General features: G+C 38.0%; 1 protein-coding gene and 1 long non-coding RNA gene across 3 annotated transcripts; one reads left to right on the top strand and one right to left on the bottom strand.

Moving 5' to 3' along the window:
- Positions 1-4,184: 4,184 nt before the first annotated feature.
- LOC125194961 (protein MODIFIER OF SNC1 1-like) lies at positions 4,185-9,026 on the bottom strand. The gene is made up of 5 exons (XM_048093173.1): positions 8,909-9,026; positions 8,667-8,735; positions 7,327-8,596; positions 6,962-7,232; positions 4,185-6,879 (listed from the first exon to the last, which is right to left on the bottom strand). The coding sequence occupies exons 1-5, from the start codon at positions 9,024-9,026 to the stop codon at positions 4,504-4,506; spliced, it is 4,104 nt and encodes a 1,367-aa protein (XP_047949130.1). The 3' UTR covers positions 4,185-4,503.
- A 6,509-nt stretch (positions 9,027-15,535) lies between these two features.
- LOC125197279 lies at positions 15,536-17,532 on the top strand. Of its 2 annotated transcripts, XR_007172032.1 has the most exons (4): positions 15,536-15,963; positions 16,733-16,797; positions 16,951-17,137; positions 17,275-17,532. It is a non-coding gene; the product is annotated as an uncharacterized LOC125197279 (long non-coding RNA). The 2 variants fall into 2 exon arrangements; XR_007172033.1 differs by lacking the exon at positions 16,733-16,797 and having other exon boundaries at positions 15,539-15,963.
- The last annotated feature ends 2,521 nt before the right edge of the window (positions 17,533-20,053 follow it).

The following is a 20,053-nucleotide window of genomic DNA, read 5'->3' as shown; positions in this document are numbered from 1 at the left end:
ACTTCCCCGCCAAGGAACTGACTCGGCTATCCTCCTCCCGGCGTCCCGCTCATCATCCCCGCCCACTAGGGAGCCTGGCGGAGGGCGTTGGCGTACAACGCCGAAAAACAGCCGACCGCGGCCCCGATACGCTCCCACCCCGTCTCGTAACGGCCCGACATTTCTAGGGTATAATAAATACGGCGACTGTTAACTAGGCGAACTTAAGTGCAACAAGAACATAGACTAGGGTTTCAATTGAAGAGATTTGACCAAGTGTTTAATGAAGTATCAAGATAATATGTCAACGGCTTTAAATACGAGAAACAAGATTTAATAGCTAACATAGGATAAGCTCAAAAGTCAAAGGTTTATTTTAGCTCCAACAAAACGCAATAATTCACCAATATTCCAAATCAAAGAAATAAGTTCAAACCAACCAAAGATAATAAGTTTCAAAATATTCAGCGGAAGCATTCCAAGAGAAAGCGAAGCCATGTATGAGGACACGACTACACTCAAAATCCCAACCATCCATTTTATTCGAATCAACCATCTCAACACCACCGACCGCCCATCGCCGCTCAACCTGCACATAGGGAAAACACATGCAGGGCTGAGTACTTTAAACATACTCAGTGGACTCATGCCAAAACATTTTATAGTTATGCCACCCTTACCATAGTGAACTCGAGGTTTAGCATTTAATTGAAAAGATAACATCGAGTATCACAAAATATTTCATGGACTGGCCAGTCAAATAATACCTCCTATTTTCTCATCAATCAAAATTTCATATGGTGCGACGAAGTGTGGCCACACTTTCGCCCACGAGACCGGCCGACTAGCATGGACGGCTCCCGATCTCCCGTGTACACTAGCCTGATAGGGTTTGCGGCCCTACTCAGACCCGAATTCGTTTATATAGCCCTATAGCCTAATGGAGCGCACTCACAAACTAGACATCAGGCACACACAATATCCAAAAATAATCATAGGCATGGCATAACAGTTTAATCCACCCTTATTTCTCCAACATCATAAATTTGCAACATAGAAGAGTTTAAGAATAAAGCCCACCTCGATTTCCTTCGATTTCAAATACGTACTTCTTCTTGTTATCGCACCGGGAACGTGAGCTATCACCTTTAGTTCATGTATTTCAAATAAGTCTCAATCATAGATCAAAATCATGCATGTTCTCACGTTTCCCTTTCCCATCGATTATTTTCAATATTCCCATTCAAAAATCAAAGTACGATTATCATATCGTTTTTATTCACACCACAACTCTAGATTTAACATCAAATCGTGTCACGCATGAGTGTTTTCCACACACAACACACGCGCACACACACACCACACATGTGCACGCCTACCGAGGCATGCACACACACACACACACGGTCACAACACATACACATGCATCCAAATTCACCGATTAATTTCCCCTTCACTCGTTCTAAATGCATGTGGACTCAAGAACACCGATTGATCGGTAGAAGAAGAGAAGATCAAAAATAAAAATACCTTTTCAATAGAACAATCGGTAGAAAACAAGTAGGATCTTGATTCTTCAACAAATTCTCGAATTGCAGCTTCAATCCTTCTCCAAAAGATGAAGAATTAATGGAGAAAGTAGGAGAAAAATTTGAGAGAGCAAAAATAAAAATACCTTTTCAATAGAACAATCGGTAGAAAACAAGTAGGATCTTGATTCTTCAACAAATTCTCGAATTGCAGCTTCAATCCTTCTCCAAAAGATGAAGAATTAATGGAGAAAGTAGGAGAAAAATTTGAGAGAGTGGGAGAGAGGAGAGAACGACGTGAAGAGAGGGGGGCGGGCGATTTCTGATGCTAGGGTTTTGGGTTCTCACTCTTATTTATAGAGTGCAAGATATAATCCAATAATTAAATAAATAAAGATTTGGAAGAGATTTGTTGGTTGACGTTGGCGTGAATTACTAGGAGAAAATAGGGGATTTCGAATTCTAGGCTATTAAATTAGCCTATGATTTAATTTGAATATTTCACGGAGTAGAATAAAATATCACGGAGCAAGAAAATAATAAATATTCTCCCCAATTAAATAGTGAAAAGTGGCGTGTAGTTTGCCTCTCTCAAAAGGGATTTAATTAAAATCCTATTTAAATAGGATATGGCAAGATCTTCTTAGATTTGGCAAGATATGCTAGGATATTTGAATTTATTTATGGAAGAGAATAAACAAGGGATCAAATAATATAATAAAAATAATCCCTTCTCCCATATTTAGGAGATTTCGAAAATCTCCATGAAATAAGAGGGGTTTCGAATTCTTCATAGCATAAATAGGAATATTTGGACTTTGGATTTAATTTGGATAATTATCCCAAGCAATAATTAAATCCAAGAAAAATAGGATTTCTTTCCAATAAATAGGAGGGGTCGAAAATTCCACATACTTAAATAATGCTCCTATTTAATTCTCACTCATCCCTTAGGAAAATAATTCACCACAATTATTCTTTCTCCCCACATTCAAATATCCACATATTCGAATTTCACCTCCACTTCACATTTTCCAACGACTTTGACCATTCCACGGCCACGTCATATTTTCCACAATATTGACCATTCAATAGCCACGTCACATATTCAACAAGTTTGACTATTCAACTCAAACTCAACTCCATATCGCAATTAGGTCACAAGAACATTGCAATAAATCACTCGTCATTTAATTCCACATATCATAGCATTAAAAGCATTTAATGCATAAATTTCCACGTCACAAAAATTAGGGTTCGAAAAAGCGGGGCGTTACACCTTCCGAACCTCCTCCCCGCCGAAGTCCTTCCCGTGCGGGCAGTGCCTCCCGTAGGCAGCTCTAATCTTCGCCCACATGTTGACGACACCGCTGGTTGTTCGCAACCGGCGGATCGTCGCACACCTCCAACCACCCCCTGGCCACCCCGGCGTACTCATCCTCCGTCCACTTCCTCCGGCCGGGGGTGTCGTCAACAACGGGCTGCGACGACTCACCGACCGCCTTGGCTTTCCTCCTCGTCTTCTTCTTCTTCGCCGTGGTCCGCCCCGCCCAGGAACGGGTGGGTCCGGATCGCCGAGATCGATCCCCAAGTCATGCAATGACAAAAGGTCATCGCCAAGTGAACTGCGTCTCCACTGGGGTCGACGTGTGAGACGAAGCCGTCAAAAAATCCAGAGAGGGACGATAGACCGTGTCCCCTCCCCGGTGACCCCGCATCCCCGGGATGCATACCCATCATCTGCTGCATCATCTCGCTGCGCATCGGGGCATACCTCCCCACCCCCGCCCGCCGCCCGGCATACCCCACGGCATGTTCCCACCCCCTGGTGCTCCGGCCATCAACCCCATCAGCTGATTCCAAGGGACGTTAAACCCAGGGCCCATCTGCCCGCCCATCGGCCCCATCCAGATCCCACGGGTACCATCGGAGTCCGAGATCCACTCGTCGCCGGGACTGTACTCGTTGTTGTGATCCATCGCTCGATGATGCTCTTGTACGAGAAAGTTAGAGAGAGAAAAACTCGTTAAAACAAGTGGTACAAATGAAAATGAAACTAAAATCGCGTTTATATAGGTTTTAAAAAAAAATCAAAAATCGGCGCTGACCGATCGGGCCGCCACAATGGCGGCCAGCGCTTCGGCTTGCGGCACGCGTTTGGCTAGCCCACGCCGAAAATTTGGCCGCTCGCCCGCTCCAATGGTTCGGCTAGCCGACCCGGCTAGCGACGCGAATTGGCTAGCCGGCATTGGAGATGCTCTTATAAGTGATACTCCCTCCATCCTACAATAGGAGTCCTATTTTGTTATGCCACAGATTTTTGAAATGTAAAGAAAAGTGGATTGAATAGGTTAGTGGAATATGAGTCTCATATATATATTAATTATATAATAAAATATGGGTTAAATAAGTTGATGGAATATGAATTCTGCTTATAAAATATGGGTGAAATAAGTTGATGGAATATTGGATCTTACTTGCCATTCTAATATCTTTCTATTCATTTCACTTCAAATATCGATGAGGTGCATCTACGCGCATGAAAAATGCAAATGTAATCACTAGCAGAAAAATAAAAGCATCAAGCGCAACAAAATGGTTCCAGCAAAAATATGGAATGCTACTCCTACTATCTATTTCTCTAAACCACTTTTTGGCCTGCACTTACCAGATGCACAAAATGCTGCATTTGAAAATACGTCACATTGCAGTGTATCGCGCACCAGTTACAATTTTTAAATGGGTTATCGTGTCTCATTTCCTCGATCTAACATACCACATCCCGCAAAGGTGTGCCCTAACCTGGCCTCTAATCCTGCTGCTCAACGCACATGCCACCAGTTAACAGATAAACTACCGTTCTATTTATCACGAGAACAGAAAATGTAGATGCATACCTAGGATGAAGATACCTAATCAAGCAAAGGCAACAAATTGGAAGATTATCTTGTAAATCCCAGAATCTCCTGACCAGGTTACGTGAAATGAGACACTTTTATCTCCTGTAGTAGTTTCCTCCACATTTGGAGTGACTCTGGCTTCTTTCCCTGTGCCTTTGGTCCTCATTATCGCCTCCTCCATCTGCTAGCTCCTCCACATTTTCAGGTTTGTGAGCCTTGAAAGGTCCAACAGGCTGGTACTCCAAGTGCACATTCTGCCTCTGCCTGTCCTGGAATGCTGGGGCATTATGTGACCTGTTTTCATGCTCTGAAGACCATTCTCCATGGGATTCATGGCCTCTAACAGGCCGACTGTTTTGCCTTCCAGTTCTCCTTGATCCTGACGTGGCATTGTGCTCAAGCAGATCATCTGTGTTAGTAAGAGATGATTCGCCAGTGCCAACTAGATCTTGGTTTGGGGAGTAAGCACGTCCTTTTACTATAGCAAGCTTCTTTTCTCTGTCAAAGTCTTGAAGGCGATGAGCAACTGAATCACCAGCCACATTACTTCTGACGTTAACAGATTGGCCTGGCCGAAGCTGAGGCTGGCTAGAGTTGCTACTCTCCCTATCCTGTTGGAGCGATGTTTGCATCTTATGCGGAGGAGCACTCTTCCTTGGAACCCTATTAGTTTCCAATGTAGTGTATTCACTTCCACCATTTCTATTTCCTTGATGATTAGCAGAACTTGGGCTGGACTTGGGCTGCCAATGAGAGGATGTTCGCTCTCCAAAGCTACGATTTTCTTTTGAAATAATAGATTTATCCATCTGGTTCACATCCGGTACTGAAGACAAACTTCCATCAACTTCACCATGTAAAGTGTTCTCAAGATCAGGATTATTTCCACTGCTTCTTGGACCCCTTATCGGATGTCTCTTTCCTCTGCCTGTTGCACCCTGATCTTTCACTAAAGGATGTTTGCTCACGGCAGCTGAGGTTGAATCTGCAGACATATAGTTGTCACCAGAGATTTTAAATTCAGAATTCACTCTATTTGATTCACTTCTCCCAAAATGCACAAGCTCAGATTGCACAGAACGGGCAGCCTTCACTTGAGAAGTATCTGTTGGACCAGTAGGCACGCTCTTCATCTCGGATGAATCTATCAAACCACGTTGTCTCAAACTCCCGTGATCTTTTTTGTTCTTGCTATGGCTGCTATCCCCCACATTCATCTCCAAGTTAGACCTGACATTTGCAAAAATAGCTGACCCCGATTGTTCCCCAGAAGCATCCTCAGTTGATCTAGATGAACTAACTGAGGATGACAAAGGCGGAGAATTTCCTTGCTGAGCCAGCTGCGGTTTTGGAACATATCTCTCCATTTCAGCCCTCTTGCCTTTCGAACTATTCTGTGCCACATTACTACTCTTCACTGAATCAGCAGATTCCTGCAGAGAGTTTTGAGTCTTTTGACTCACTTCTTCTGAACCCTTAGCCTTAGGAGCCCAAACAACGGTATCACTATACTTGTCTGTAAATCTATGGCCCTGTTGATTTTTGGGAATTCTGCGATTTGGTTTCCATTGACTCGATACTTTGCTCCGGGATTCCTCACTGGGTAGAGAAGAGTGCTCCCGAGTGTGCACTGCTGTATCAAGCTCATGCACTGCTGAGATTGGCACACCCAAATTTGACACCAAATCATTAGATCCACCATTGTCAAGTGACTCATCTGCATGAGTAATGTTAGATGCCACTGGTGGTAAAGCAGAAAGGCTATGTATTTCTTCGGGTTTGGGTTTAGTTTTATTACTCCGATTGATTCTCTTTCTCTGTTGGGATGATGGCTCAACCACGGTATTGGATGTGCTCAGCACATTTGAGTCACTTGATGGAGGCTCATGCATATCAGCAACAGCTGCAAGAGCATGATCTTTATGCACCTCAAATGTAGGGCTATATACAGCTTTCTGCGACACATTATTCTGCTTCTGTTTGTAGCCTGCTCGCTTGTGTCTGGAGTTTCCTCTATCATCTGGTTGTGATACTACTATTTTAGTACTTCCATCCTCAGAGTCTTCAATTCTAGACAAAGGAGCCACATTAGATTCCACTAAACCTTTTTGTTGTATCCGCATGTGCAAGTCCCTCGACACTTCAGTCGAATCTCCAGCCTGATTTGTGTTGCTATCAGTCCCCGCAGAAGTAACAGCAGGACACAAAACTAAGTTAAAGCCAGATTCATTAGTCTTGAGTTCAGCAATCACAGTGCCTATAACTGTATGCACTTCTTGATGTTCCACCACGAAGTCACCAATGACCGGAGTTCTTTCAGCCTTCTGGTTTGAAGCTTCACCTGATAGTTTTCGGCGGTCCAATTCTTCTAGTTTAGCAAGAGCCTTGGCCTTCTGCTCCCTTACTCGCTCTTCCTCTTCCTTCTGCAGTTGCAGGTAGCGTTGCTTGGCTAACTCTTTCATCTTGGCACGCTAATTTCAACACAAATATTTATGGTCACAAAGAAATGAAAAAGTTAGTATAGAGTGGAATACAAGAATCCATAGTATCAACCTGTGCAATATCAGCAGAATCGCATACTTCAGCCAAATCGCCTTCAGCATTTCCTACCAGATCCATCGTAGAATTCTCATAAGCCTCCCCAACAATATTAGGGCCACGAAAATGAATATGTGGGGTAGATTCATTGTTTGAAGCTATAACTGCCTCTGAGGAATCATTACTGAGAGGCTTCCTCCGCCATCCATCAGTTTCAGTTTCCTGGCTATTGAACTTTCCTTTACCACGATGATCAACTCTAGGATGCCCACCTTGATATGATCTCCTGTGAAATCAATTAATTATCATGCAATAAGCATAACATATTTACTCAAAGTCAAATAAATGGTTTGAAAAATATATGTATCATGCTTTCATACCTAGGGATGACAGCAATCGGGTGCAATGGATTATCACCAACAGGAACAGTCACTTCATCGGGGGCAGCAAAGTTTCTGGAAACAGTAATCCTATGAGAAGCCACAGCAGCTGCAGCATTACCAACTTCCCTGGTGCAATTAATAACTTTCAAATCAACTGTTTGAGCCCCAGTCTTTTCTTGTTCCCTAATATCAGCATTCATGGAATCACTCGATCCATCAGAAACACGAAATTTTGCATTTAAGCCATCACTTTTATGTAGCAGTGCCGCATTTTTTGTTGTATCTGGTACAGTATCTCTCTCACTAGAAACAGTTAACTGAGGCACAACAGAAGGAAAAGAAGGTGGAATTTCAGATCTATTTGTCCAGTTATCATCAAGTCCTTTAGTATTGGACATTCCCTCAAATGCCTTCACTTTTATGTGGTTTGCTGAATGAATTCTATTTCCACGACTGTTGGAAGGGTTCTGATTTGGTGCCATCCTCCTGGTGGATACAGATTCTTCTGCAACCTCTTCCGCACCCCACTCAGTCTTTTGAGAAGATGTGGGAAACCGAATATCCCCATGATGTGAAATATTAGGTGGCACATGTTGTTCCCAATGATCTCCTTCCTCCTGCTCAGACTCATTATGGGTGTTCACATCCACTTGTTCTGGCATTGTTTTTCCATTAGGGCCATGCGCTGTAGCTCGACCTTGAGAATTGCTTCTATCGGGAGCAGGGGCTGGGTAACCATTATAAACATGGGGGCCTGTTGGCATGCCCATATAAGGCATATCACGTTCATTGTTGCAATAGCCCATAGGTGGCCCATAGTAACCCTCAAAGCACATGGGACCTGGGGGTCCTGGGTAGAAATTAGGCCTAAACTGCATACCTGGTCGAGGGTAGGCCTCATGCATCTGTGGCCTGTATAAATCCCCATTTTTAGGGTGGGGTCCTCGAGGACCCGGCTGCAGAGCTGGCTGTGAACCTGCCAAAGGTGGAGGCGGAATTTGAGGTCGATAATAAGGAAATGGTTCCATCGGAAAGCCACCAGGAGGGACATGAGCCCCAAAAGCAGGACCTCGAGGACGTCCCCCATACCAACCACCAGATGGGCCATTCATAGGAGGACCATGCCACCCCTCAAATCGCTGCGGGGCAGTATTTGGATAATATTGATGGGGATCCCCTTGCCACTTCTCCATGCTAGGAAGGATATCATCCTCAGCATGTTGGGTAGTTTTTGCCCTCCATGTATTGACAGTTCCATGTTTGACATCTGCACTCAAAGAAAATCACTGAGCATATTTTTAGGCAACCTAAATTAGATGACAAATTAGAAAGCATACCAGCAAGGGGTATATTGTCATCTTTGTCGGCCTGAGCTATTCTACCAGAAGCAGAGCTAGGGCGGCTATCTGCAAAGCAAAGTTGGCAGGTATAAAAAAACATAATTCAAGCCCTAAAAAAACAAAACCAAGTTTCTCTATAATTATAAACATCAGAGCTATGTAACCAGAGCAATGAAAAACTTGAAATGCAATATGGTAAGATTTTTCAGGGAGTAACGGATAGGATTTGGACATAATACAGTGCTGACCAAAAGTGTCTAAAATAGTATTGGCTGCAGGATATGATCGGTGCATAACATGGTCAAGGGATGTAGAGTCTAGATTAGCAGCATTACAAGTGAAAGAATGTCGGGTCATTATATGCTGAATATATCATCTTAGCACTACAAAAGCATGAAGGAAATTGAATTTCAATATAATATGTTGATATTATGTGCTGACATTTTGATATCACCGTGTTTACATTTTTAATACATTGTATTGATGAGTTAGCATAATTAGCAACTTAAATAGTTAGCAATATAACGAACCTCATCATATCATTCTATATTCTTATTACAGTGAGTATTACATGATACAACTCTAATTTGTCTGTATTTTGAGGGCTGCCCATTTTATCTATTGTCACATAGTCACACTCGTCTTTTTAGTGCATAAGGGAAACCCTTTAATCTTTATAGCTTATATAATAAATATGGCTAAAATGTTTGTTTTTATCATGTTTTATTTATTTATCTTTCTCAGACTAACGGTTCAATTTATCCAAACATCAAGTTGTTAAATATTTGCACTTTTAAAAATCAAGTTAGATAACCATCCGTGTATAAGGTTTTCTATTAAAGACATGATGGTTGGTACTTTTCTCGTCAATGGTACTATAAATTTCGACAACCTTAGAAGAAACTAATTAATGCCAGATCATAGCAAGTGTGCGTATGGCTTATTTTGACATTGTGGTACTCATGAACCATGAACCATAGCAACTGGGTCCATGGGTGGACCTACATGGTAAGGGAAGGGGCTTTAGCCCCTAATGAAACCAATTTTTAATTCATTTTGTATTATAATGTATTAAAAGTTATTTGTATTTTATACACATTATTACATACTTAAAAAGCCCCAATTAATAATCTAAATTACCTTTTTAAATAAAATTTTGAAAACTTAGCTCCCTATTCATGTTCATTTCTGCATCTTGTCCCTGGATGGGTCGGTCCTCTATACGTTGCATAATGGAAGATCCACAGCCACTGTCCACTGATCCCTCTATACGTTAAAAATAGGAGAATCTAAGGCTGCTGCGAAACCCACATTCATGCATTGTGATTTGCAGTTTGTTGATCATAATCTGTATTTATTTATTTATCCGATTTTGTTTTGGTTAAAAAAGATGGGCTGCTGAAGGAATGAATATATTCTGTGGTAGTGGCGATGCTTGCAACATTTCTTCCACTACAAGGTGAAGAGATATTTGAAGGATTATAATAGATAACATTTATTTATCAATTTTTTGATTGTTCTGGTTAAGTATAAGTTATTTACATAGATTAAGTAGCGTGCATAGTTCTAGAAATTAAATATTACTATCTTGTTTTGCTGCTGACAGCGCATACATGCCTAGTAATAGTATTAGCATAAACGAAGTAATCTTGTTTTGCAGGCATATCGGTTGTATATTCCATGCTATTTTACTATATTTTTATTGATGATTTTGATCGATATGGCTATCTTCTAATATATATGCTATTTTACTATATTTTTATTGATGATTTTGATCGATATGGCTATCTTCTAATATATATTTATATATTATTTTTATTGACATGTGTTCGTGATTGATCTTTTGTAGTATAGATCTAAAAGTGATTTAAATGATAGTATGTGATTTGTGTGCAATTTTTAGTTTATAAACTTATTTGGTTATATGAGTTTACACCCTGAAATAATAATATATGTGTTATTTTTTTTTTCTTCGTTTGATTTTATATTTTTTAATAATTATTTTTTATTTTATATATTTATGATATCAGATTTCATACAATGATATTTTTATGAATTTATAAAATTATTTTTCAATATAAAATAAATTTAAATAAAAGAAAATGGGTCGTGCACCACACGTGGTTGATACTAGTTAGTTATAATAAGAAGGTTTAGATGGCTCAAAGCTATATTAGAGCTATATATATACTATGAACTCAACCTAAGATAGTGTTAAAAAAATTGTAATCAAATCCTAACGTATTATCAATTACCTATGGCGGTTATTTTTAGATCAATTTAATACATGGATTGTCATTTTTAGATTATTTATGAACTAAAACATTCTTAAAGTGGCCATATTGATATCTAAAAATGAGCTATGTATTTTTAAGCTAATTTTTATGTTTGACCTAATAATTAAAATTTTATCCCTAAATATACATTACCATTGAATTATTTTTTCTATCACTACTCCAACTCAGTATATATAAACATCATACTACATTAAAAAAAGTTTTCCCTCCACTCCACTATAGTTGATTCGTTTTTTTTATTTTCGGAAGTTCCTTCATAGTTGAGTCATTTCGCTAATAATTATCTCACTTTCCTTTTCTTACTTTTTCCTCTCTTACATACCTTATATGGGCTCCTTATGTAAGCATCACTCTCGTTTGACACAGGTTTAGCGTTGTTCGTTCAATTTATCTATTTAGTTTGACTCTAATACATTAAAAAATGTTATTACAATTTTTAATTTCACAAAATTCATAAAAATCAAAGCTTGATTTGCTCGTTTTCTCTATAACACAAAATGACAGTTTGGTATCAGAGCCTCAGTTCTTTCCGCTCTGGACCCAAGAGTCTTTTTTTAGTTATAGTCTACCTTTGTATCGTTAGACTAAAATGTTAAACATCGAAGGTTCAACACCACAACGCGTCACGCCCAACCACGAAAGAAGATGTAAGAATATTTTTGGTGACTTTTGAAATGAATTACTGAATTTTTGGAATTGCGATGGGAAAATGGTCTCCTTATGAAATTGGCGGTTCTGATTTTGGAAAACGTGAAGTAAATATCATGGCTTTTGGAAAATGTCGTGAAGATATGAAACGAGAGACATTATGTGAATATGAAATTGCTTTTGCTTAATCATGAAGCATGATGGTGTTATATGTGATAGATATTGAAGTGTGAATGTGAATCGTATTGTTTGAGGCGGGGATTTGATATTACATGTTTGAACTGCGAAAACTTATGATGTGTGTGTAGTTGGAATTTTGGTATTGTGATATAGATGTGGACATGAACTGCATGATTCAGGAAATGCGTTTCCATGGATGATTGATTGACGGAGCGTTACTATTTACATATATGAATATACGATGGATGTTATGCTATGGAACGCCAAATAGGTTATATGGATAAACATGTTTGATTGCGCAATATATGAATGACGTTTCATGTGGTGATAATTTATGACCGATGAAGTACGACTCGTATAGAATCACTATGAAAGTGAAATGTGAAATTTTTGAACCTTGTTGCAAACATAGAAGTCATATGAAGCTTGAATAACATTTAAGTATGATTGAATATACGTTGAAGTACGAGACTTTAAGCTATGCTTGAAAATATAGAGTGTCTAAGATGTAGGCCAGACTGAACGTGCTAGAACTCAGTGATAAGTTGACAACTGTAATATCACTTTCCCAAGTGATAGAACAAACGAAAATATATCTTTCGAACCTAAATCATTGTTGTATTTTGAACTCCGAGTGGCATTATGTCTTCATACATGGCGTCACTCTTACTCTTGAATGCTTTCGCTGAATTATGATAACTTTTTCTCCATTATGTTTTCAAACCCCTTTTCACTCTTGAATTATAAATCCATACATATATAAAAGGCGAGTTTTAGCCTTATATTGAAATATTTGTAAGTTATTGGTAAAAATTTTAATATTTATAAAATATGTCATAATTAATAGTATAGAAAATGAAATGTTGTTATATTTATAATATTTATAATGATATTTATGTAAATTTATTATTATGATTGATTGGTGACGATACCTTCATTAATAATAATTAATTTTATTTAATCATTATGAATGCTTTTTATATAATAGTAGTAAATGTTTCAATTTTCAAGCATAAAATTTTTATATTATCACTGTAAATGTTTAAAACTTTCAACAAATTAATGTAATGAATAATTCTTAATGTGATCAAATTCATTCAAAATAAAGTCAATCAGTCGTTACTCACAATTTTAGTTTTATCGTGGAGAATGTGAAAGCTATTAGAAGAGTCTCATGACTATTTTTTTCTATAAATATGATATTTGGAAACTTACTATCCGTACATTCTCAAGCTTGGTATTTTTATTCTTTATCATAAGAAGAAAGGTTCCACACCTTGCGAATTGATCTTGCTAATTGATCTGGAGCCTTTATTTGGTGATGATAACTCAAGTTTAATATTTTTATTCTTAACATAGGAAGAAAGTTTGAAAGCATTGAACCATTTCATACCTTGATCGATGATCTAGAGCCTTCCACAATTTATTCTGTTATCAAAATTCGTTGCATTCATTTTATGAAATGAAACTAGTCAAAATCAATGTCTATCAGTTTAGAGTGTTGACCGTGCGATCTGTTGTTTTGAGGTTCAGTGAATTTTACATCGATGATGTACTTAAAGAATGGATTTTTGTATAATTTCATGTTTATTATTTGTAGTATATTTAATGAAGTTTTTTTTTTTTTTTTTTTTTTTTTTTTTTTTTTTTTTTTTTTTTTTTTTTCTCCTGACGGAAAATTATACTATAGAATGAGATAAAGGATAAAATGTGGACGAAGGTCGATAATGTTGTTAGATTATTCTTTTAGTTGTAGGGATGAATCATATTCATCGAATAGGCTTTCTATTTAACTGGCCCTTATATATTATTATTATTATTATTATTATTATTGATCTATTTGAGTCGTATGAATTATGAACGCTTTTGGTAAATTGAATGTATTATAGTTTATTTTGTATTTAATTCTTATTTAATGTTTTAATTTTAATGAATAGTTTAGCTAACTGTTTTTATAATTTATCACTCCATGTCAATATTTTAAATTTATTGTTATTAAATGTATAAATACATAAAATGTAGTAATAAGTTTATTTAAATTTGTCTAACATTGATTTAAAACCTATTTATTTATATTACAAAATTTTTATATAGAAAATATTTCATGAGATGTTATATGTTCGTCTTTTCCCTCTGAAATTATTTTATTATGGGCGACACGAGTTTTAATGAAAAATTGGTAAAGTACGAGAGATATGAGAAAAATTTGATAAGGAGAAAAAGAGAAGAGAAAAAAATAAGAAATTAAGGAGAAAAAATAGATAAAATATGAGTAAAAGTTTCTACTTTTTCAATTATAGTACTCCCTCTATCCCACAAAAGATGTCACATTTGTGGGACGGCACGAGATTTTAGGAGGTTTTCTTTTGTGTGTTAAATGGAGAGAGAATATAATTTTTATATTCATGTGTGAGAGAACTTTTTCCAAAAAGGAAATATGACATCTTTTATGGGACAAACTAAAAAGGAAAGTGTGACATTTTTTGTGGGACGGAGGGAGTGCTATTTTTTGTGCATATCCTAAAATGATATAATATGACTATTTTTCGTGAACGGATAAAGTAATATTTTTAATTATTATGATATATTTGCTTGAGCATTAAATTAGTGTTGTAATAATTATAAATGGAACCTTATTTTATAGTCGATCATTTTTTCTTCACATAATTTAATCAAATGTTATTTTAAATGATTCCCACTCATGCATTGTGTATCAGAGCTATCCAAATATTTGTAATTCGTTAGTCATTTCAAGTTTAATATGTTGAAGTTGCATAATTCGTAGTTATTAGTATATGCAGTACATTTTTTTTTTTATAATTTTAATATAATAATATTATTTTTAATTTTGTTTAATTAATTTACAATCTAAAATCAAGATTTTAAAAATTCTTGTGCATATGCACATGTGTTATACTAGTTATGATAATTGTTTACTTTAATACTCCCTCCGTCCCGCTTTAGGAGTCCCGGTTGAGTCGGGCACATGTTTTAAGAAAAAAGTGTTTAGTGTGTAATAAATAAATGTTGTAGTGGATGTTGGGACCCATTTTTAGTTGAGTGTCCAATAAATAAATGTTTTAGTAGATGTTGGGACCCACTTTTAATATTTTTTTATTAGTTGTAGTGGATGTCGGGACCCACTTTTAACACTTTGTAGGCATTTTTTATTAATTTATCTCAACCGGGACTCTTAAAGCGGGACGCCCAAAATTGATCAACCGGGACTCCTAAAGCGGGACGGAGGGAGTACTAGTTATGATAATTGTTGACTTTGGTTTTTAAACCTAAACATTTACTCTGATTCTCCCTCGTTATTTGAATATTAATTATCTTTGTCAAACTCTTTATTGAAACCTTAGAAAATTATTCTTTCTTAAATTCTCATTAGTCGCGACCACCTGTGTAACGCCCCACTTTTTGAAATTTGTATTTAATGCTTTTAATGCCGTGAAGTCCGTGGATTAATTGCCGAGGTGAAATAACCTTTTTACGAGTTTTAGTTTGCGATGGCGAAATTACAAATTATAATTTAAATAAATTCTTTTTCCCGATAAATATTTATTGGACTCAATTCCGTGTTGGATCCGATAAATTAAATAAATAATAAAAGTCTAATATTGTGAAAAAAATAAACTATGGGTTACACATTTAAATGAAATACAAAGGTTTTAAGCTTAAATTAATTTAATCAATCTTTGTCTTGGTTCCAAAGACTTTCCTTTGAATTGCAGTAAAATCAATTCGCAAAGATTTTCTCCTCCTTCAAATTCACACGTTATTCTGCAATCCCTTCCAAATTTAAACCAGACAATCAGTTGTTAATTTTCCAATTTATTTCCCAAATCATTTGACAATTATTCACCCATTTAAGACACCACAAATCATGGTGTTTCTCTAGCCCTAATCTTCTCTAATCCCATCGCCACTTCTTTATAATACTCCTTTCACAAATCAAATTTCACCCCACCCATTTTCGCTTCTCTGCAAATCTGCAAAAACTCCCAAGAATTCTTCTCAATTCACACTCAATCGAACTCAAGGTAATCTTGCAGAATTTCCCCTCAATTCTACATGTTCTGAAACCAACGCATTTAACTCTTTCCGGCGGAAACTGAGAACCAAACTCGAGAGAGAGTTATCGGTCGTTCCTTCGAAATCTGTTCAAGGTATACCCCTCCCAACAACCAATTCTCTTCCCTTTGCATGTGTTTTGCATCTCACGTAATACCCAACCAATTATTAAATTGAGACAATCAAATAAGAACTTATATACGGATTTAATCGGGGCTGTTCCGGGGTGGAATCGGGGCCGCCGGAGCAGGCGAGCAGCGGCTGCTGTTGCGCCGGGCGACGACGGCGGTGTGTGCAGGGCGACGAAGCTCTAACTTCTTTTCAATTCGTGTGTGTTTTGGGGGAAGAAGAGAGGGGAAAACGTTGGATCTAGAAGGGGAGCTTTTGTCACCATTGTTTTAAAACAATTAATATTAGTTGGACTTGGGGTCTATTGTTTTTATACAGATGGAATGTGATGCAGTACGTGTGTTTTGATAAAAAAAAGAGAGAGAAGTATTTGACTTTGAAATTGTTTCACTCATTATTTGATGAATGAATAAGTTAAAGTGGAAGTGGTTGGTGTACGTGTTTTAAAAAGGGAGGATACATGCTTTCTTCCCTTTTATTTGGGTAAATACTAATGCTGTATTTGAGTTGGACTTGGCAGCACCTTATCCAATCTATTTTTATTATTGAGTTGTTCTAATGTTTATTTCTTGGGCCGATAAGTATTTGAGTTGGGCAGCCGGAGTTAATCTAAATACCTAAGCTTCTAATGGGGAAAAATTGTAATCCTATCAATAAAAATAATCGAAGCTCAGGGATGCATGCATCTTAATTATTGCTTGATTCATTATGTTGAAATTATATTAATTTATAAAGGTGATATCTCACAAGAGAATCGTGATCACAAGGGAAAGAATGTAATTCCGGATTGAGCAGTCGAGGTGGGCTTTCTTTTAAATAAGGACTATGTCCTAACTAATTTTATCGATGGGAATGAAATGTGAAATTGTTTATCATGCCTTATTTTGTTTTAACGTGCCTATCTGATATGACTAAATGTCATTATTATTTAAATCGAATTTGGATCCTTGTAGGGCTGCAAACCCTACTTGGATTAGTGTACACCTATGGTAGACCGTGTGTCAGCGTACGGGTTGGCCGGTCTAGTGGCTTGGTTTGTGGCCACATTCCAAGTCATGTATGAGCAGATATGGTAAACGTCTATGGGAAAATTGGTTGCGCAACCGCGATTTTGAACAATGGAATATTTTGGTGCATCGGGTATTTCTAAAGCTAAAACCCCGGTGGTTACCTGAAATTGGCATGATAAATATAAATATTTTAGATAACTTGTTTTCGGCATGAGTCCACTGAGTGTATCAAGTACTCAGCCCTGCATATGTTTTCCTTATATGCAGGTTGAGCGGCGACGAGCTTGGAGTGGTGTTGAGTCGAACCTGAATTATTGTTGGATTTTATTTTGAACTCCGAGGGTCATCGTGTCTTCATACACGGCGTCACTCTTAATCTTGGATGCTTCCGCTGATGTAATACTATTTGTCACAATTATATTTTGAACCCCTTCTTCTCTTGGACCATAAATTATTAAATATGATACCCGTTGTATTTGGATTCAAAACCTAAGCATTACTCTGATTATTCCTCAGTTATTTGGATATTAAATGTTTCAGTCAAATTCTTTATTGAAACCCTAGACTATTTCCCTTTCTTAAAGTCCCCTTTAGTCGCGACCACCCGCATTTATAAACCCTAAAAAGGGCGGTCGTGACAACCTGCATTTATTAACCCTAAAAAGGGCGGTCGTGACATAAATACTCCCTCCGTTCCACGGTAGTTGAGTCATTTCATTTTCAGCACTCGTTTTAGAAAAATGATACTCCCTCCATCCGCCATTAGGAGTCCCATTCATGGGCGGCACGGGTTTTAAGAAATGTTAAGAAAAGTGGGTGAAAAAAAGTTAGTGGAATAGGGGTCCCACTTGTATATATTAGTTTTAAATGAAATGTGAGTGGAATGAGTTAGTGGAAGGTGGGACCCTATTACCATTTATGGTAAAAGTGAAACGGGACTCTTATTCGCGGACGTACTAAAATGGAAAAACGGGACTCCTATTCGCGGACGGAGGGAGTAATAAATAATTCGAGTGGAGAAAAAGTAAAGTAAGCGAAAGAATAATGTAGATAAGAACATCCGCAACGGTTGTCCGTAAGACAGACGTCGTCTGTGCCGACGGCGCGGCGAGCGTTGTCCGCCGCTGTGCAGCTGTCCGTCTGTGCCAACGGCACGGCGCTGCTCGATAATAATAGCATCCGAGCGGTGTCCTTATGGACAGACGTTGTCCATGCCGACGGCGCGGCATGCGTTGTCCGCCGCTGCGCAGCTGTCCGTCCGTTCCGCTGCACGGCGTTGCTCGATAATATGAGCACGTCCGTGCCGCTGAGCAGGCTGACGTGGCGGCACGCGATTGGTCAACGACTTAGCCGTTGGATTTTGGATTTCGAACACGGGGAATATAATTGCAACTGACTATTATGTACTAAGCGTCAAATACTATCTAGAGAAATAAGAGAATTTTGGATTTTTGAAAATAAAAACAATTTAAAGCAAATAAACAACTATATGCAATTAAATCATGAAGATAAAGTATGAGAGATAAGAGAATTTCATGGATGTGTGTTCACAGTTATGGTTATACAAATTCCAACTACAATACCCTAGCATAGTTAATACTTTGATAGGACGAGTTACCTAGCTTATGTTCATGCGATGTAAACGTTGGTTACTAACATTAGGGTTGTCAATCATAAATTTGTAACTCCCAAAAGCTCTTAAGACTCTTGAAAAGTCCTCACTCTCAATTAATAGTGTCGTTTTAAAGGAAGCTAATTGTAGCGTCTACTAAGTGGACCTAACTCGCTAGAATTCTCTCACAATTATGAAGCAAGTTATATTAGATCAGCACAGAATGTGTCACTCAAACGTGAAGCGTAACGATTAACTTAGGGAAGAAACAAAGTAGAAACAAAACGGATATTAAATTGAAAAATGAATTGTATAACCAAAGTCGTTACTAACACGTCCAAGGAATCCTATGAATTCAGTTAAACATAATTGAATATGCTAAAAACATAGATTGAAGTGAAGACAAATTAAACATAAGAGCTAAAACAAATAAAACCCAAAGGTTGAATCCTTGTAGTTCTTTGATGATCTCTTGCTTCTTTCTCCAACCCCTTGCACAATGAAGAACTCTCAAATTTATGCTGTGGAAGTAATTAGCAAAAAGATGATGAAGAATTAGGGTTGGAAGGAGGAGCTTTGAAGGCTCCCCTTTGGGGAGGCTATGGAAGGGTGAATTCTATGAATTAGGTTATGAAGTATATATATAGGCTTGAAAAGGAATTAAATTTGGTAAAAAGTTTCCTCCAAGCAATAGTAAAGATGGAATTTTCGTGCCCCATAGTAGAAGGAAAAGATTTGGCTTCACAAGGTAATGTCTTCTTTCCTTCTTTAAATTTCCGCCTAGAATTCTACACTTGACAGCTTTGCGCGACTTTGGTAAAACTGCCATAATTCTCTCCATAGAACTCCGATTGAGATGATATCGGTACCAACGCGAATTTCTTTCAAAGTCGAAGAGAATGACATGTAGAACGCTCTGATCGGACTTCAGGATCCCCGGAAAATTGAGTTTGAACAGCTGTCGTGTGCCTCGTTTTCGTGGAGAGCCGCCGGCCAGCTCCAGAATGCTTGGGACAGGTTGCGGCGACCGCCGCATTGGATCCGGCGGGCCGCCGGGTTGCGCTTCAGTTCCAGTTTCCAAACTTTGTCGTTTTTATGCCTCTTTTTAGCTCTATTTTGCACATTTCTCACAAAACATGCCAAAATACCAAACTAGACAAAATATGCAAATAATAGACATGTAATGCAACTTTGAAACTCAAAACGAACCAAATAATGGCCTTAAAACAGTGCAAAATCCGAGCGTTTCAGCCCTTCAAGGACGATTCAACATTGTGAAGGCCCCGTCACGGTTGTGGTACGTGAAGAATATCGCCAACATCATGTACACGTGTATTATCTTGCACAACATGATTATAGCTGACGAAGGACCGATGACGGCTAACTTTTACGACGAGGATGAAGCCGGAAGCTCAACCGTGAGGTCTCCCCCAC

The sequence above is a fragment of the Salvia hispanica genome, chromosome 6, assembly GCF_023119035.1.
Source record: "Salvia hispanica cultivar TCC Black 2014 chromosome 6, UniMelb_Shisp_WGS_1.0, whole genome shotgun sequence".
NCBI lineage: Eukaryota > Viridiplantae > Streptophyta > Magnoliopsida > Lamiales > Lamiaceae > Salvia > Salvia hispanica.
This window is presented reverse-complemented; position numbering and strand designations above follow the sequence as displayed.

Bases quoted from the DNA above. Each gene is read 5' to 3' on its own strand.
- LOC125194961 (XM_048093173.1), bottom strand. From the start codon at position 9,026: ATGACCCGACATTCTTTCACTTGTAATGCTGCTAATCTAGACTCTACA. The intron at 8,736-8,908 runs GTATTATGTCCA...TTTGCTTTGCAG, and splicing joins AGACACTTTTGGTCAGCACT to ATAGCCGCCCTAGCTCTGCT. The intron at 6,880-6,961 runs GTTGATACTATG...TGTTGAAATTAG, and splicing joins ATTCTGCTGATATTGCACAG to CGTGCCAAGATGAAAGAGTT.